This window comes from Helianthus annuus, chromosome 9, assembly GCF_002127325.2.
Source record: "Helianthus annuus cultivar XRQ/B chromosome 9, HanXRQr2.0-SUNRISE, whole genome shotgun sequence".
Taxonomy (NCBI): Eukaryota; Viridiplantae; Streptophyta; class Magnoliopsida; order Asterales; family Asteraceae; genus Helianthus; species Helianthus annuus.
Window position 1 is genome coordinate 167,096,013 of NC_035441.2, and position 21,099 is coordinate 167,117,111.

The 21,099-nt window shown below is 39.3% G+C and overlaps 1 protein-coding gene across 1 annotated transcript; it reads right to left on the reverse strand.

Moving 5' to 3' along the window:
• Positions 1-1,027: 1,027 nt before the first annotated feature.
• LOC110879454 (probable protein phosphatase 2C 12) lies at positions 1,028-6,748 on the reverse strand. The gene is made up of 10 exons (XM_022127915.2): positions 6,504-6,748; positions 6,021-6,322; positions 5,568-5,739; positions 4,229-4,382; positions 3,592-3,655; positions 3,392-3,499; positions 3,186-3,311; positions 2,851-3,086; positions 2,550-2,749; positions 1,028-1,500 (listed from the first exon to the last, which is right to left on the reverse strand). The coding sequence occupies exons 2-9, from the start codon at positions 6,222-6,224 to the stop codon at positions 2,551-2,553; spliced, it is 1,263 nt and encodes a 420-aa protein (XP_021983607.1). The 5' UTR covers positions 6,225-6,322; positions 6,504-6,748; the 3' UTR covers positions 1,028-1,500; position 2,550.
• Positions 6,749-21,099: the final 14,351 nt, after the last annotated feature.

The window sequence follows — 21,099 nt, forward strand, 5'->3', positions numbered from 1 at the left end:
TATGATAATGTTCCGTTAGGAACCACCCTTTATTGCGAGAACCAATATGAACACAACAAAAAATACCTAAAAAAATTAAAAACAAACAAAAACAATGTTTTTATAAAAAAAACGCTACATTTCGTCAAAAAAACCGAACAACAGTACCACTGCACATGTGCATGCTATGCACATGGTTTTTTGTGGTCCACCCAAACTAAATGCTAAAAACTAAACCCTTAAAAAACCTAAAAAATCTAAAAAACACAAAAAAATATTTAATATTTTTTTATTTAAATCGCTACTTTTAGTAGCTAAAAAAATATTTTTTTAACTATTCATACTGATTTTGACACTCTAGGTCTGACTTACCAAAGAACACCATCAAGAAGAAAACCCAACATTATAGCATGCATGCCATTGGACCATAAGGATCTCAAACTCTTACCATCACTCCATGCCATTGGACCATAAGGCCAATGCATTGCGTCTGTTTACACATTTGGCTTCTTTATTTGCATGTACATCATGTATCATTCATTAGTATCAAATTTTATAAAGTTTATTTTATGACATTTCCTCATATTTGGCTTCTTTATTTACATGTGTTTTCATGTATTATTCTTCATACAATATTTCAAGTTTTATAAACTAATTTCTATAAATAGTTGATTTTATGATTCATTGTCGTAACCTCATATAAAAAGGAAATATTGAGAGTCACGTTCTGTGGGAATAAACTAATATATATAAAGATATATACGCGCGCGCACGCGCGCACACATACATATACAGAGATAAAATTATACTGATAAAATTTTGTTATACATGTAATAAAATAAATATATGCATACAAAGAAATTGAAAACATATTTATAAAAAGCAAATAACTATATATAAACTTAAAATATATTTATAAAAACTTATTATATATAAACATAAAATAATAGAATAAATTACAAACCAATTTTCCTATAAAGAGCACAAATCAGAGCATCCTATGTGGTCACATCTTACAAGTACAATGATCAGTTGCATCCAAGAAATAAAATAGAAAAAATGTTTCATGAAAACAGAATCATGATAGTACAAGATCTTAAAGTTACTATGAATGAATATCATATCATAATACAGACAAATCTGAAACAGTGTTCAATTAAGAGAATCTAGTAATACAAGAATTTCAAAAAATTGATACCCTCATAATAATTAAAATTCCAAGACAAACTTTCTGTCAACTGTCCAATTAGAGACCCCCAATTCTATTCAATGGGGTTTTATGTAATTTCTCCAAGCCTAGCACATTTTAGGCTTCCTCCCTTCCCTTGTTATATGAACATGGAATTAGGGCAAGATTTTAACTACAGTAGTGGCCCAACTTGAGCACAAGAAAGAATTACAAAAGAATTATTGATCAAGGCTCAAAGGTAGGTTGAGCAATTTTACATAGTAACTTATCTCAAAATCAGCCTTTTTCGGTCTTCGCATCCATACTCGGGTCATATGTATAGCCACCGATTACTATAAAAAGAAAAACATTGTATGAGGGAAGAAAACATTGAAGTAGAGGTGGCAAAATAAGCGAGTTGGATTCGGTCAGTTCAGTTGGGCTGACCAATTAGTTTTCTTTATTTTCCTTTTTATAATAGCCCCTGTAGTATATATAATTAACTGAATGTATTTATATTCTCCAACTGGCCCGTATCTGATGTCTTCTTATCCATTTGGACCCATTAAATTTATGCATTGCCTTAACTGGTACAGATATTTTAACCCGTAAAGCATTTTCTAATGGCCCTATAAACGGGTTATGCGGGATGTAATTATAATATGTCTGGGTTTGTAATGGTATTGTAGGTAGGCCTGTAAACGAATCGAATGTTCATGAACTGTTCGTGAACTTGTTCGGCAGGAAGTTTGTATATTTAATAAATGAACGAACATGAACACAACTTTTTGTTCATTTAATTAAACGAACAAACATGAACACACGTTTATTCGGTCATTTATGTTCGTGAACGTTCATTTATTTACATTTGTTTTTGCTCTTTCGTTTATGTTTGTTCGTTTATATTCTTTTCAATTGAAATACATAAGTAGTTATATTTATATAAATATTAAACATAAAAGAAACCTCTACCACTTATATAAATATGACTAATTGGTAATTGAGCTTTCTAGTAATAAAGATGGGTTTTCCAAAAAAAAAAATTATCGTAGTTAATATAAAAAATTACTTTATGTTCTTTTATGTTTAGTCAATTATGTTCATTTGTGCTCATTTATGTTTGTTCAATTTTGTTCATTTGTGTTGTTTATTGTTGATTAAATTATGTTCGTTTAAGTTTGTTTATGTTCGTGAGCTGTTCATTTATGTTTTAAATAAACGAACACGAACATGACCATTTTCATAATGAACGAACATGAACAAAAAAATGTGTTCAATCATATGTTCGTGTTCGGTTAAAGTTAAATGAACGTGTTCGAACATGCCTCTGTTCGTGTTCATTCGGTTCATTCACAAGCCTAATTGCAGGGTCTAGGTAAAGAACAAAGAACAGATGAGGTACCTTAAGGTCTTTTGCCTTCCATGGCCTCTCTTTTCTCATGGCAGCTTAAGCAAAGAAAAGGACCATCCCAAGGATTTGGTTTGGCCGAATTACCCGCTCCTGAAAGTACGGAAATACCCTCCCCTGGTTTCATTTCTTTTTGACACACCGCACAAGTGAACAATTTGAACAAGTTAGACAACGGGTATTTGGTATGTAACCTGCAACCAAATCATATATATCAGTTGTTAAGAATAATACATGACTAGACTCGTAGATCTGTCAATGGGTCAGATTTGACCCGTTAACAAATAGTACAAACCTTTCTGAAAGCAAAGCTGATCCTTCCTCTATTAGCTCTTCCACCACATCTGGCTGAAGATACACTGCATCAACCTGAGGGGGAGACCCGGAACTCTTTCTCCTAAACATGGATTTTAATACCCCTTTACCAGTCTTCTTTGCATGTGGGACGTTAGAGTTCGTCTTTTCTGGAGGAAGAATATCAACGACAATGCAGGTTGTGTCATCCCTTAATCCTTTGAATTGTACAGCTTCCTATTAACAGGAATAAAGTTCAGTAAAACTGATGTTTAGACGTGATCAAATCATCAAACAGACAAACACTAAATATACAAAATGTGTATCCATCCATACTTTAACAATTTGTGCAGCTGCTGTATCTGGTGGCAGTCCACGACAACAAACTAGAGCTGCTTCTGCTGACATGGCATCCCATACCCCATCGCTTGCAATAATCATCCTTCCACCAGCAGAGGACAGCTGGCAGGTTACAAATTATAAAAACTATTAATATTATTCATTAACGAATATAACATCATACTAGTGCAATATGAACTGACCTTCACTTGCTTAACATAAGGAACAGGCACGATGAACTCTCCAACGTCTACATCTCCAATCGATCGGGAGAGGCACAATCCACCGGGCCAACATCTCAAAGGACCAATCTATCAAAAAAAATTACGACTCGAAAATAAGCAACAGCTCTATACATATGCATAGTTGCATACTATATACAACGATAGAGAAGACCACGTACTTGTGCACCACCACCAGCATTAAGCCGACCAACCTCACCGCCACTTGCAGTGACACGCTCCCTCCTACCGAATAACAAAGCGAGAAATTACAGTTTAACAAGCTAAATATATTACAAGGTTAAAGTTTGAAGAATAGACTAAATGTGTTATAAAGAGATTTGTGAGCTATGTTGTCAAAGACGCAAGGCGCAGGCGAGGCGCATCGGTCTCGCCCGGAGCCCAGGCGCAAGGCGCAAAAAAAGCGTGGGCTTTTTTAAGAAAAGCGCACATAGAGAAAAAAATATATAAAAAATAGGTTATGCTTTGATAATAAATAAGATTCCACATATAAAATTAAAAAAACTATTATATATGCCATTTAAGATCATGTAGCTAATAGTTTTGCACGCGTGAGGCAGTTTTGCACGCACTCGGTTTCGTTTTTAATGGTCATTTGTGCTGTTTTACCTTTTTCCATGCGCCTCAACAAAGTTTTTTGCGCCTAGGCGCGCGCTTTTTGCGCCTCAGCATCGTTTTTTCAAAAAAATCCCATTTTTGCGCCTAGGCTTCCACCAGGCGCTATAGGTGCGCCTCGCTGCGCCCGGGCGCCTAGGCGCGCGCTTTTTGCGCTTTTGACAACATAGTTTGTGAGCATACTCTTCTTCACTGCAATCAAGCCTGTGATCTGCTGATAAATAATATAAGCCACCATCTGCAGACTCAAGTATGCAGCGGGAATCACCAACAGAAGCTACGGTGATAACTGATCCTTCGATAATTACAAAGGTGACAGTTGTTCCTGAGGATTGAACTGAGACATAACAATGCATAAGTATACACACACACATATATAATATGCGCATATATACACACATTTATGTGTGCGTGCATATATAGTATTCACTGATGTACATTAACTTGTATTGTAACTGTTTTAACATTTTATACCGACAGGAAGGCGGAGGAAAGATATTTATTAAGATAAACTATAAGAGACAAGTAATTAAGATGCTCAACCATGTTGATGTTGTTCATCAATGTTCACATTGTGGTGGTCTTATGTCTCATGACTCGCAACGTGTGGTCCTATACCTCTTTAAATGAGAAGTTCTACAATATTTTTTGGAAACCTTTTCTTTGTTAGCTAATCTGTTGTGGTTTATCAGTACAAGTATGCAACAACTTTAGCAAAATAAATATTAGCTTCCCTAAACATGAATTTGGCAATTTTCACCTTTTATTATCTCCATAACATGTCCCACTTATGTTTACAAGGCTTCAAATCAAGCTTGAGATTATGTATTATAATGCGCATTTATGATCCAAGAAGAAGGGATCAACCATTCAAGATATGAAAGCGAAAAAAGAAAGTAAACAAGATATGATTGTGGGCACATGAGCATCTGATTCTACAATCGTCAACAGGAATCGTATTACAACTGTTTGCATAACAAGAGTCAGGTTTTTGCATGCAAATAGCTTAGTACAAGGAACTTGGAGGACCAAGTATTTTAGATAGGGATAAAAAAAATCAATACAAAAAACTGCATAGGAATGTGATTCTATCACCCCAAAAAAATACATGCCAAATAAGTTATGTGTCATTAATATCCCAGATGTCAGTCGAACGAACACATTGTAACAAGTAATTACCCCCAAGGTTACTAAAATTCTATATATGACAAGTGATACTATATCAGTCTCAAATACACGTGAAAAGTTTATTCCGATATAGAACATTAATACCCAAGGCCTAATAAGGAAACCTTACTATACTCATGCAGATAACTAGACTCAAGCTTTTAAGTTAATTGAAATATTGCATTGAAGCTGCTTAGTGACTCCGCCCTACATGCATCAAAAACAAAATCTCCTACTTCAAATTGATGTGGGTCCAACTTTGTAAGGTTTAAAATCTCTACATGCATTACCACAACGGCATCAGGATGCATCCTGTTTATGCCGATTTGTCAAGAAACCTAGAGAGAGAGAATACCTTGTTCTTGGAAATCTTTATCTGTTTTCACAAATCCTGCCACCAAAGCCCTGGGCAACACTGTGACCCATTCATCTCGGTTAAGGTCTTTAGGAATAGCTCCCAATACATTGTTTAAAAGGTTCTCCTTAGCATATATAGCTGCCGCAGACCCATTATGACCGTCAAATATCTGCAAAGTAAATCTTCGTAAGAGAACAGAACCGAAGACCATTGGCAATACATCCTTTCATAATCTTATTTCTCCACTCACTTTCATTAAAAATTCACCATCCTGTGCCTATTTAACTAAAAAACGAAGCAGCTTATCCATTTTTGTATCTCCAACTTAAATAAAAAATTTAAAACATAATTTGCAAAAACAAATATGCACATAAGTAATTAAGTTATAACGGTTAATAAAGCATACATACACTCAAACATAGAAATCCAGAAACAGTTTAGATAAAATACCCCAAATACCGAATACGTAGTGACACCATCCCCTAACACACGTTGACATTCCGTCTTAACCAACGCGAAATCCTCCCCTTTCTTAGACTGGCTAGCCTGACCACAAGTAATCTCCGGTCTCTCCGTCTTCTCACTCGCCAGTTCACGTTTCAACAACACCGATAACGGAATCGCGTGATGATGCTCACCCTTAACCGCAGCCATTTCCTCACTTCCTTCACAAATCCACACCTATATCCTTCAATCCAAACCTAACAAACACACTAAACCTCCTCCAGATCCACCTCCATCACAACAAAACCCTAAATCACCACAAACATCATGAAATATATATAAATAAACAATCGCATAAAGTAGAAATACGCGTGAAATCGGAAAACAATGCGAACAAAACAGCTGGATTCGAAAACGAAATGCAAAAGAAAACCTAGAACAATAACAATAATAATACAGGTAAAGTGATGAAAGAGATAGCGAACTTACAGAGATTCGATGACGTTAACGGCAAATCGGATGTAAGAAATTCGAATTTGCAAACGGAAAAGTAAGATTAAGAAGCAGATTCGATGCGATTTGGAGGAAAAATAGGGGCGAATGAAGGGGTTTATAGAGTTTTTTTGTTGTTTATTGATAATCATGTCATGTGCTGTGCGAGCGTACAAAACGCGCACCGCTTTCTGCTTCAAAAAGCCGACTTCAGTAATGTATATGAGCTGTAACTGTTTCCTATCCTGAGTTGGTTCAACATGTTGAATTTTTTATTCTGTTCTATGATTTTTAAGGCACCGGTATTATTATTATTAATTTATTATATTATTTATATCATATCAATCATTAATATCGTTTTGATTTATAAAAGAAAAGTATTTAACTTTTTTTTTTTTTTTTTTTTTTTTTTTTTTGAATGGCTAAACTTGTATGTCATGGGGATTGAACCCATGACCTCTACCTATCCTACACCTTATCTAACTCACCAACACCATTGGGCTATTCCCAATGGTAAAAAAAAAAGTATTTAACTACGTATGTCAACCACAAAACACATTCTTTAGATCTAGGAATCAATCATTTTTGTTGTAAAAGGTGAAAGTTATTAAATAAAGTCATAAAACAATTATGGTTTATATGATTATTGTTTAAGAAATGCTATGTTTACAATTATATTCCTTTTATCATTGTGATGAGATATACGAAGTCATGTATCTATTTTATATACAAAAAAAAAAACACTCTCTCTCCCTAACCCTAATATCGCCGGAATCATTTGAACCGTCGCCGGTGACTCGACGAAGATTGGAAAGTGTTGGTTTAGGGTGCGAGGACTGGTGTGATTAACCACCTTTGCTAATCTGTATCTACCTTTCATCCTAAATCGATCCTTTGCTTCTTCCATTCGCCGTCCGGGACTTGGTTCTTCCGGGATTAATTCCTGTGAGTATCAGTGCTCGAAGTCCAGACCTTGATTGCTTAGTTGGTTTGTTTTTTATCGCGGCTATCTTTATAGTTCAGCTAGATTGAAACGAATCCAATTAACCTTTTAAAACTCTGCATCTTTGCGGCGGTGATACCCTCATTAGGAATGGAGAGGGGGCGAAGAATATACGACAACTACGGATGGAGGTATGATGCACAAGATGATTACACAAGTGATGAGCCATGGCGGATTGCCAAATACAAAGGAAGGAGGTTGGTTCAAGATAATAATCAGCAGAAGAAACCACATGTTAAAGAAACGACGTACTTCATTGGGAATCTGCCGTATGACTATTCAAGCTACCTCCTATGGGACACGTTCCAGATCTTTGGAAATATGACGGATGCCTACATACCAAGAAAGAAAGATAAAAAAGGTAATACCTTTGGATTTGTCAGGTTTGCTGGGGTTAAAGATGTGCATGTGTTAGGTGAAAAGTTGGGGTCGGTCAGAATAGACAAGGTTAGGGTGTCCGTTAATCTAGCTAAATTTGAGGAAGAAAACAACAATTTTGGTCATTACAAGCAGAAAAGTTATGGCGACTCTGATAGAGCAAGAAACAACCTGTCACACCCCGATTTCCACGTGTCTCACCGGTGGGCCCGGTGGGGGATTACCGTGACGTAGTTGGCAACAATATAGTCAAACCACACAATTATATGAATGCACAGCGGAAGCATAAAGATAAATATTTTTCAACATTAAATGTAATATCAATGTATCACCATTGTTGAAATAATAATCCACAGGGGAGCAAATAAAAATAACAAAAGTATAGTTCAACAGACTTTAGGCATCTTAAGCTTGCGAGACTTCTAATGATGCTAAGGAGAAATCCCAGCCAATTACGCATAGTACCTGCATTTAGTCTTTTGGGGAAAATACGTCAGTTTACACTAGTAAATACATTCAACTGACACTTTTGTAAAAATGTTTAATAAAATTGGTTTAAATTCTCAAGGCACAAACTCTTTATAACTTGGGATAATTTATAATCAAATCTTGTAAAGAATTACATGTTACTATGCGTTCGGTCGCCCGTGTCGTGCCGGGTTAAAGTTTAATAGACACACCACATAGCATAAAACCGTGGCGGGTAACCAACGGCTACACTTTTATAGTTATGGACATAATGCCGGGTGTACGCCTACACCGGGATGTCAAGGTCGTGGCCATTCGTAAATGCTGCCAAGGATATCCGGGACATGGTCATTAAGCCCCCAAAGGCGTTAAGCCAACAAAACAAGTTTTTAAACGGGTCACATTGATAATACCCAACTACTAATGAGTTGGGGTCAATTGCCCGACCAAGCGGTATTTTAAATACCGTAACCCAAGCCCGTATAACGGAAAATAAGTTAAAAGTATTTACCTTTGCAAGTATAATTCCTTAAATTGAAATAAATTGCAGATAGCTTTTACTGGTCCCCTAATCTGGAACGAAGGTTTAATTTAACCTATTAGAATCCTAACGGGTCTTTAACTTAGCCGTAGCTTAGACCGGTCAGTTTCAAAGCATAGTTACGGTTTAATCGCATGAAAGGCGAAAACCGTGAATGGAGTGTGATTTTGACTCAACAAGTTTGAAGACTTGTTTTATACGGGCATAATAATCATACTCTGGATTTTGGGGTCAAAACAATATGGTTTGACCCGTTTCGGCTAATTTATGTAAACTAGTTACATAAGCCGAACCGTGCGCGCAAAAGGGCAACGGGTAACCGAAAGAGTCCTACACTGTTTTCCTAAGTCAATTAGGCTTTAAAGAGGTTGTGGTATCAGTAGGATACCTTCCATAAGGCCCGTAACAAGTTTAAGTTCATATTATGCCCCGTAGGGGTATTTCGGTCTTTTTAAAGATTATAAAAGAGGTTTTAGAGTTCTACAGGAAATCTGAGTTTCCCGAACAGTTTTTAAAGTCTAAAATACTTTATTTATTAATTAAAATCAGTAACAACTGGAATCGGGTCAAAAGACCTTGTAGAACTCAAGTTATGGCCGAAAAGGGTATATTCGGTATTTACCGAACCGTTGCCATAACCGCAGGTTATGAGCAGGTTAAAAATAATAAAAAATCTTTAAAAATCCCAAAATATTATTTTACAACAGTGAGCAAAAGGTTTGGTGTCGAAATCCGGGTTTAGATAGGCGTTATGCTAATTGCGCTATTTAATTACTAAAGTTCCGTAATTTGCGCTATTTAGCATAACTCCTATTCTGGACCTCAGATTGACGTGAAATTTTAGGGACATGCTTAGAAATCAGTAACCAAGGTTATGATCCTTTCACATGTCCGAAATTCTCGTTTTAAATTAAAAAGGGCGTTACGGTCAACTTTTAAGCATTTAACGGAAATGTGTAAAAGACTCGGACAAACAACGAACCGGTCACAGAGGGTTATACCATCATGTAACCTGGTCCTAAGAGAGTCCTAAGGCATATCTAAATCAAACTTTAACGGGTCAGAACTGAAGTCAATGCAAAAGTCAAACTTTTGCGACTTTCGGCTCCGAACCGGGTCAAAACAATAAATGGTCGGATCAAACAAGCTTAGACTAGTTTATATACTTATTATCATGTTTTATGAGTGTTCAAACAGGTTACATATCATCTACATTACAGGTTATGCAAGAAATCGCAAAATGACATTTCTGTTGACTTTTTCTAAGCATGTTTGACTCGATATTTGAACTAGTTAGAGTGGTGATCAAGGGGAACCCTTTTAAGGGTTTAATGCCTACATGAATACCAACATATAACTACCTTTGATTCGGTTAATCACTGGACCATTTGTGATTAACCGTTAAGTCAACCGTTAGTTACGACGGATTGACTTTTAAGCTAAAAGTAAGCAAAAACTAAATAAGAAAGGGTCAAGCACACTTACTGAAGTCCTATGCAAGACAAGAGATGTGTAGAGAGTGCTCTTGAGCTCCAGATGTGATCAATGAAGGCAGAACAAGGTGTGAGGAACTTGTTTGCACAAAGTGGCCTTTTATAGGCAATGTTGATGCATAGGATCATCACAACATGGCCTACAAGGGTTCCTTGATGATCAACAACTATCCTAAAGTGTTAAGGAGTGATTAGGGGTCACCCATATCTCTGGAAGATCTTCACATTAATGATTTACCGCTTTAAACAGCCAACAGCCAACTTTCTGTCGCTGGGCGTCGCTTACAGACCGTATGGCATGGGCCTTGCGGTCCGTAAGCCTATGGCGGAAATACTTTTACCCTTTCACCCCCTTACGATCCGTAAGGCATGACCCTTACGGTCCGTAAACGCTCATCAGTGGCAAAAAAAATTAACCTTTCATGCATTGAACGGTCAACTTGCAATATATGTTTTTGAATCCGGGACAAGTCAGTATGAGGCCCCTTTTAACCCATGCCTAGCCAGATATCACCATGTATTATGGGCTTGCATAAGGATGGGGTTTAAGAACCATTATTTGTATTGCATTATTTCTTTAAAATCCAAAATTTAGGAAACTTGGACACTTTTGATTATTAGTAATTACCGGATTTAAGATATGTTAGATGCTTATTAATTTTGCTTAAGGTCTTGGGATTTAAAATGACGAAGTCGCTCAGAGGTAGAAATTAACATGTCGACATATTCGAAAATCCTACCGCATATCTTAATTAAATCCGGGTTTATATTATTTTTGTCGTAAGCGACACGTGTCATTTATTTATTGGACACAAAATTTCGAGGTGTTACATCCTCACCCCCTTAAAATAAATCTCGACCCGAGATTTACTGAAACAAATAAGGGTATTTTTCTTTCATCGTGGATTCAACCTCCCACGTGAATTCGGGACCTCTACGGGCATCCCACTTGACCTTTACTATAGGTACATGCTTCCTTCGAAGCTTCTTTACCTGTCGATCTTCAATCGACAAAGGTTTTTCCACAAATTTTAAGCTCTCATCTATATGCACATCTGTATGTGGTATCACCAGTGATTCATCAGCGAAGCACTTCTTTAGATTGCAGATGTGGAACACAGTGTGAATTCCATTGAGCTCTTCTGGCAAATTTAGCTTATAGGCAACGGACCCGACACGTTCGATAACCTCGAAAGGTCCTATGTATCTCGGGCTTAGTTTGCCTTTCGTGCTGAAACGCATCACCCCCTTCCAGGGTGATACTTTAAGTAACACTTTTTCACCTACTTCGAAGTGAAAATCTTTACGCTTTGGATCCGCGTAACTCTTCTGCCTATCTCGGGCAGCTTTGAGACGGTCTCGAATCTGGACAATCTTGTCCGTCGTTTCGAAGACTATCTCTGGTCCTGATAATTGGACATCTCCAACTTCCGCCCAACAAACAGGTGATCTACACTTTCTACCGTATAATGCCTCGAAAGGCGCAGCCTTAATGCTGGTATGGTAGCTATTGTTGTAGGAGAATTCGATTAGTGGTAGGTTCTTATCCCAACTACCACCCAAATCGATAGCACATGCACGTAGCATGTCTTCCAACGTTTGAATAGTACGCTCACTCTGACCGTCTGTCTGAGGATGGTAAGCCGTACTAAAATTCAAACGTGTGCCCAAAGATTGCTGGAAACTCTTCCAGAAATGCGACGTGTATCTAGTATCCCGATCAGAGATAATAGACACAGGTATGCCATGCAAGGATACAATCTTATCAACGTATAACTGGGCTAACATATCGGAGCTATAAGTCTCCTTGATGGGTAAGAAATTCGCTGACTTAGTCAGCCTATCAACGATAACCCATATTGTGTCATTTCCTTTCCTTGTCTTGGGTAACTTGGTAATAAAATCCATAGTTACGCATTCCCACTTCCATTCAGGAAGTTCAGGCTGTTGTAGCAAGCCAGATGGCTTTTGATGCTCAGCCTTGACTTGCGCACAAGTTAAGCATTTTGCTACATAAGCAGCTACAGACTTTTTCAAGCCTATCCACCAATAATTTGCCTTTAGATCCTGATACATCTTATCAGCTCCCGGGTGAACAGAATACTTGGAACTATGGGCTTCCTGGAGGATAACATCTCGTAGTCCTCCATAAATCGGAACCCATATTCGTCCATTCAAACGTAAAATTCCGTCCTTGCTAAGAGTTAACTGCTCCTCATTTACTCCTAGTTTCTCTTTAGGATAGTTAGCTTCCAACACAGCTTCTCGCTGTGCAGCTAAAAACCTTTCAATCAAATTATTCTTAACTTCAATGCTCTTGGCATTGATTTGAATGGGTTTCACCCTTTCCTTTCTACTCAGGGCATCAGCGACTACATTCGCTTTGCCGGGATGATATCTGATTTCACAATCATAATCATTTAAAGTCTCCATCCAACAGCGTTGCCTCATATTTAGCTCCTTCTGATTAAACAGATGTTGAAGGCTCTTGTGATCCGAATAGATCACAAACTTGATACCATACAGGTAATGTCTCCACAGTTTTAGTCCGAACACAACGGCACCCAGCTCCAAGTCATGGGTGGTGTAATTCTTCTCGTGCACCTTTAACTGTCTTGAAGCATAGGCAATAACCTTGCCTTTCTGCATGAGCACACATCCCATGCCAGTGTGTGATGCGTCGCAGTAAACTACGAACTCCTCGGTACCTTTCGGTAGTGTCAGCACAGGAGCGTTGCTCAGCTTTTGCTTCAGAATATCAAAGGATTCTTGCTGCTTAGGGCCCCAAACAAACTTTATCTTCTTCTTGGTCAGAGAAGTTAAGGGCGCAGCAATCCTTGAAAAATTCTCGATGAATCGCCTGTAGTATCCTGCTAACCCCAGGAAACTACGAATCTCTGTAGGCGTCTTTGGCTCTTGCCAATTCATGACATCCTCTACTTTAGCGGGATCCACCTGGATACCACGCTCGCTGACAACGTGTCCTAGAAATTGGACTGCTCGTAGCCAGAATTCACACTTAGAGAATTTGGCATAGAGTTTCTCACGATGCAGGAGTTTGAGAATACAGCGAAGGTGTTTCTCATGGTCAGTTCGGTTCTTCGAGTAGATAAGAATGTCATCGATGAAAACGATGACGAATTTATCTAAGTACGGCTTGCAGACGCGATTCATGAGATCCATGAACGCAGCCGGTGCATTTGTGAGCCCAAAAGGCATCACTAGGAACTCGTAGTTACCGTAACGAGTCCTAAATGCGGTTTTATGCACGTCTTCATCTCTGACTTTCAGTTGATGGTAGCCCGACCTCAAATCAATCTTCGAAAAATAACTTGCCCCTTGTAACTGATTGAACAAATCGTCGATCCTCGGCAAGGGATATCTATTCTTTATCGTGACCTTATTAAGCTCGCGATAATCGATGCACAGACGCATCGATCCGTCCTTCTTCTTAACAAACAAGACAGGTGCTCCCCAGGGAGACGAACTGGGTTTGATGAAACCTTTAGCTAGCAGTTCATCCAGCTGGGTCCTTAACTCCTTCATTTCGGTTGGTGCTAGCCTGTAAGGTGCTCTAGCGATAGATGCTGCTCCAGGGATGATATCGATCCTGAATTCCACTTGCCTATCTGGTGGCAAACTAGGTAGATATTCAGGGAAAACTTCTGGGTATTCCAAAATGACGGGAATGTCTTCTATCTTCGGTTTAGGCTCTTCAATAATCACCTGTGCCATGTAGATGACACAACCTTTCTTTAGACATTTAGAAGCCTTGAGCATAGTCACTTGCTCAGGCAATCCGTACTGGGTATCCCCCCGAATGGTAAGCGATTCACCAGACGGAGTCTTTATCACCACTTGCTTTCTGTTGTAGACGATTTGGGCCTGGTTGTGAGATAACCAGTCCATACCCAACACTAAGTCAAAACCGGCCAATTTAAAGGGAAGTAGAGATAGAGGAAAAGAGTGGTTCTTAATGGATATCACACATCCATCTAACACAGTGGAGACGGTTTCTTTGGTTCCATCTGCTAGCTCTACCTCGTAGTTCACGTTTAAGGTTTTGACAAGCATATTAAGCAATTTACAAAACTTATGATCTACGAAAGACTTATCAGCGCCCGAATCAAAAAGTACTCTTGCAAAGATATCATTTACGAGAAAAGTACCTGTGATCACGTTATCATCCAGCACTGCTTCTTTCGCCTCCATCCTGAAGACTCTAGCATTGTTCTTCTTGGCCTCTTCAGGCTTCTTGGCATATTTAGGGCAGTTACTTTTAATGTGCCCTTTCTCGCTGCAGTTATAGCAGGTTGCATCTTTTATCTTCTTGCAGTCCACGGTCTTGTGGTCCTTGGACTTGCATAACCCGCAAGCATACGACTTCGACTGAGTCTGCGAGTTTGATTCGAGCCTACACTTTCCAAAGTGATGTCTCTTGCAAGTCTTGCACTTAGGCTTCTCACCAGACTGTTGCCCATCCTTCCTTGACTCCGACCCCCTCTTGTTATCACCGTTTCCACGGTGTTTCTTGTTTGACCTCCGTGAAGTTTCATCTTCACGCTTTCTCTTTTCCGCTTCTTTGTTCCTTAGCGATCTTTGTCGGACCGCATCAAGAGTAAGGGACAAAGATATGTCGGCTACAGATCGAAAGGTCGCTGGCCGAGAGGCCTTCACGCTTGCCTTTATTTCGGAGGCTAACCCACCAATGAAACGAGCGATTCTCTTTGGCTCCAGGTTACCAGATATGGAACCAACCGGGACATCGTGTTGAAGCTTGTTAGGTAAGCTTGGCAGTCAAGGTTTGTCATCACCAATGACAGGAAGTCAGTCTCTATCTTTTCAACCTCATGTCGAGGGCAGTAATTCTCCTTGATGAGAGAAACGAATTCCTCCCATGTCATGCTGTATAAAATAGCCTTTCCCGAGGCCTGAACCAACGACCTCCACCAAGCCAGGGCCTTGCCCTTGAATGATTGAGACACAAACTTTACCACGTCTCTTTCTGCACAGCCGCTGATGTCCACCACGGTGTCCATCTCGTCAAGCCACGTCATACAATCGACCGCTCCTTTCTCCCCAGTGAAGTCTCGGGGTTTGCATGATACAAAGTACTTGTAGGTGCAGCCTCTGGCGCGAGACGCATCAGTATACACTCTCTCTTGACGGACACTGTTTTCATTGGACGAGTGATTATCATCGTCCTTTTTAGGTTTGGATGGTGGCTTGCTGTGTGATTTTGAGTGGGTTTTTGGCTTTGAGTGTGGTTTGGATATGGTTCTGCTCCGAGATTCGGTATATTCCTCGTATTGTCGATCCAGAGCTGCCTTAACAGCATTATCGACAAGAGCTTTCAACTCTGCGCCCGTCAGATGAACTTGGGCGTTATCATACTCGTCCTCCTTCGAGTGGCTATTTTCTCCACTAGGATCAGCCATGGTAACTTGAATCTGTTACAGAAGATAACGAAAATTTTATTTAGGAGTTTATTATGGAATTGTCTTTTATGGCAATTCATTAACCATGGTAAACAGAGGCCATATCTGGTTAATTTGTTACTCACTTTTATTTAGGATTTGAATATAACTTATCCTAATTACAAGCAATATTGCTAGTGGCATAAAAGCCTAGTCACGAGAACGTTTTTATAATATTAACCGAGATTACAGAGAATCCAGGTATGAAGGTTTGAACCGTAGTCCTTTTACCCTTTCTGACAGGGAGTCATAGACCACCACTGTCTTTTGTCTTATATGACAATAATTATGGCCCGTAGGCACTACATCACTAACGGATGTTTATAATTTGGCCCGTAGGCACTACATCGCTAATGGATGTTTAACAAGTGATCATCTTTATTGATGATTTAACCCATGATTTATAAATCATTATTTTGGGCTTTGGAATCCTTAGAAGGATTCTTATATAGAATGACACGTGCGATTTTAACGAATCACATTTGCCATGAACGTTAACATGATTACAGAGGTTAACTGAAATTTTGAATCTTTTAATCAGGTCTTACCATCTTGGCCGGGTCTAAAAAGACACCTGGCTAGGTTTAACTCTTAAGATTCTTTATTTAGGCAGATTTAAATTTAAAAGGAATGATTTTTGATTTATTTCATATATAATAACAAAAATGAAATTCATAACATAACATTCCATAAACTTCAAATACGATTACACGCTGCCCTAAGCGGGACTTTTAAATAAATAACTACCTACGCAGAGGTTTATAGCAAAAACATATCCACGCAGGGACCAAATACAAGATAGATGTCCGCGTAGGGACTAAAAGATAAGTCCACGTAGGGACTGAAATACGGTAAATGTCCACGCATGGACTAAATTGCAAATACAACATTACATAAGGAGACTAATGGTCTCGTTTCTTCCTTCCCTTCAGTAGGTTTGCTAGGCCCTTGAGAAATCCACGATTACTCTTGCGTTCTTGTTCGAAGTCTCGTTCCACATGGTTTAAACGGTGGAGTATTTCTTCTTGCTCCGGTGGAGAAAAACGTGGCTGCTGCGACGGTTGCTGAACCGGAGGTCTAGAGGGTATTGGATACCCATGAGCTGAGTAATCTGCTCTCCAAGAGGTTCCATGGAGGGCATTATAATTAGCCGCTATCACATATGGGTCGGCATCATAGTTATACTTGTAGTGCGTATGAGTCGGCTGCTCAAACGGGTTGTATGCCGTGGAAGCGCCGTATACTGGTATCGGATTGTCATATTCGAATGGTGGCGGAGGTGGTGCAACTGGTGCAGAATTCACCTCTGCAGGGTGACCAGAGGGTTCCCCTAATTGTGGTTCTTTTTCAGGTACTGACGGAAAGTGACTAGCACTCGAGTGGCGAGGGATGCTGAAATGAAATTCCCCTCCTCGGGTAGACATTTGTGCTCCTGATCTTCTACGCCTTGGCGGATCTGGAATTACTGGTTGAACCGGTGGCGGTGGTGGTGGCGTAACTACCACAAACCGCGAATCCTCCGAAGGATCCTGTTGTTGCTGTTGATCATGAGGCGAGTAATGTTGTGAAGGTGTAAAGTACCAGTTACATTGGTCAAACCTCGCCTGGTAGCTATCGGGACCTTGATAGGGCGTTCCATGGAAGGATGACCCATCCGAGATCTCGATTGGATGATTGGGAGTACCCCGTGCCGGCTCGACGGGATCTGTATCCTCGTCCATATCCACTGCATTATCTTCAGAAAAGTGATCCTCTGGCCCTAGAGGGTTATACCCTATTGGCTCTTGGACGTAATCCGCCGGATTAAACTGTCCTATGAAGAAAGGTGAAGGATCGCCATAAGATCGGTGCGAAGCAGATCGTTGTAGAGGTATAAAGGATGGTTGAGGGTTATTGGGATTATTTTCCGAATCTGGTCCAAATGAATGGTGGTATGAGGGTGTTGAGCTATGCGAGGTAAAATGTCTCGCAGGTTCAAAAAGGTTTATCCTTCGTCTCTGTGGTTCCTCACTTCTTGTACTAGAAGGAGCTCGCATATTCGAAGGTCCAGCTTCGTGATCATTGTGAGTAATGATCGTTCCTTTGCCTCTACCTCCTCTTCCTCGTCTGATTGCAGGTGGCATATTTCCTGCTTTCAAAACTTTAAATAACAACAACAATAAAAAGACAAACTTGGAATAACAATTCGAATTTGTCCTATGTTCTTGTCTAGACTCAAGTATGTGCAATTGTGTAACTGAGATTGAACACAAAGGCTAGTGTTTAATTCTATCAGTGTTGGCTCTGATACCAACCTGTCACACCCCGATTTCCACGTGTCTCACCGGTGGGCCCGGTGGGGGATTACCGTGACGTAGTTGGCAACAATATAGTCAAACCACACAATTATATGAATGCACAGCGGAAGCATAAAGATAAATATTTTTCAACATTAAATGTAATATCAATGTATCACCATTGTTGAAATAATAATCCACAGGGGAGCAAATAAAAATAACAAAAGTATTGTTCAACAGACTTTAGGCATCTTAAGCTTGCGAGACTTCTAATGATGCTAAGGAGAAATCCCAGCCAATTACGCATAGTACCTGCATTTAGTCTTTTGGGGAAAATACGTCAGTTTACACTGGTAAAAACATTCAACTGACACTTTTGTAAAAATGTTTAATAAAATTGGTTTAAATGCTCAAGGCACAAACTCTTTATAACTTGGGATAATTTATAATCAAATCTTGTAAAGAATTACATGTTACTATGCGTTCGGTCGCCCGGGTCGTGCCGGGTTAAAGTTTAATAGACACACCACATAGCATAAAACCGTGGCGGGTAACCAACGGCTACACTTTTATAGTTATGGACATAATGCCGAGTGTACGCCTACACCGGGATGTCAAGGTCGTGGCCATTCGTAAATGCTGCCAAGGATGTCCGGGACATGGTCATTAAGCCCCCAAAGGCGTTAAGCCAACAAAACAAGTTTTTAAACGGGTCACATTGATAATACCCAACTACTAATGAGTTGGGGTCAATTGCCCGACCAAGCGGTATTTTAAATACCGTAACCCAAGCCCGTATAACGGAAAATAAGTTAAAAGTATTTACCTTTGCAAGTATAATTCCTTAAATTGAAATAAATTGCAGATAGCTTTTACTGGTCCCCTAATCTGGAACGAAGGTTTAATTTAACCTATTAGAATCCTAACGGGTCTTTAACTTAGTCGTAGCTTAGACCGGTCAGTTTCAAAGCATAGTTACGGTTTAATCGCGTGAAAGGCGAAAACCGTGAATGGAGTGTGATTTTGACCCAACAAGTTTGAAGACTTGTTTTATACGGGCATAATAATCATACTCTGGATTTTGGGGTCAAAACAATATGGTTTGACCCGTTTCGGCTAATTTATGTAAACTAGTTACATAAGCCGAACCGTGCGCGCAAAAGGGCAACGGGTAACCGAAAGAGTCCTACACTGTTTTCCTAAGTCAATTAGGCTTTAAAGAGGTTGTGGTATCAATAGGATACCTTCCATAAGGCCCGTAACGAGTTTAAGTTCATATTATGCCCCGTAGGGGTATTTCGGTCTTTTTAAAGATTATAAAAGAGGTTTTAGAGTTCTACAGGAAATCTGAGTTTCCCGAATAGTTTTTAAAGTCTAAAATACTTTATTTATTAATTAAAATCAGTAGCAACTGGAATCGGGTCAAAAGACCTTGTAGAACTCAAGTTATGGCCGAAAAGGGTATATTCGGTATTTACCGAACCGTTGCCATAACCGCAGGTTATGAGCAGGTTAAAAATAATTAAAAATCTTTAAAAATCCCAAAATATTATTTTACAACAGTGAGTAAATGGTTTGGTGTCGAAATCTGGGTTTAGATAGGCGTTATGCTAATTGCGCTATTTAATTACTAAAGTTCCGTAATTTGCGCTATTTAGCATAACTCCTATTCTGGACCTCAGATTGACGTGAAATTTTAGGGACATGCTTAGAAATCAGTAACTAAGGTTATGATCCTTTCACATGTCCGAAATTCTCGTTTTAAATTAAAAAGGGCGTTACGGTCAACTTTTAAGCATTTAACGGAAATGTGTAAAAGACTCGGACAAACAGCGAACCGGTCACAGAGGGTTATACCATCATGTAACCTGGTCCTAAGAGAGTCCTAAGGCATATCTAAATCAAACTTTAACGGGTCAGAACTGAAGTCAATGCAAAAGTCAAACTTTTGCGACTTTCGGCTCCGAACCGGGTCAAAACAATAAATGGTCAGATCAAACAAGCTTAGACTAGTTTATATACTTATTATCATGTTTTATGAGTGTTCAAACAGGTTACATATCATCTACATTACAGGTTATGCAAGAAATCGCAAAATGACATTTCTGTTGACTTTTTCTAAGCATGTTTGACTCGATATTTGAACTAGTTAGAGTGGTGATCAGGGGGAACCCTTTTAAGGGTTTAATGCCAACATGAATACCAACATATAACTACCTTTGATTCGGTTAATCATTGGACCATTTGTGATTAACCGTTAAGTCAACCGTTAGTTACGACGGATTGACTTTTAAGCTAAAAGTAAGCAAAAACTAAATAAGAAAGGGTCAAGCACACTTACTGAAGTCCTATGCAAGACAAGAGATGTGTAGAGAGTGCTCTTGAGCTCCAGATGTGATCAATGAAGGCAGAACAAGGTGTGAGGAACTTGTTTGCACAAAGTGGCCTTTTATAGGCAGTGTTGATGCATAGGATCATCACAACATGGCCTACAAGGGTTCCTTGATGATCAACAACTGTCCTAAAGTGTTAGGGAGTGATTAGGGGTCGCCCATATCTCTGGAAGATCTTCACATTAATGATTTACCGCTTTAAACAGCCAACAGCCAACTTTCTGTCGCTGGGCGTCGCTTACGGACCATATGGCATGGGCCTTGCGGTCCGTAAGCCTATGGTGGAAATACTTTTACCCTTTCACCCCCTTGCGGTCCGTAAGGCATGACCCTTACGGCCCGTAAACGCTCATCAGTGGCAAAAAAATTAACCTTTCATGCATTGAACGGTCAACTTGCAATATATGTTTTTGAATCCGGGACAAGTCAGTATGAGGCCCCTTTTAACCCATGCCTAGCCAGATATCACCATGTATTATGGGCTTGCATAAGGATGGGGTTTAAGAACCATTATTTGTATTGCATTATTTCTTTAAAATCCAAAATTTAGCAAACATGGACATT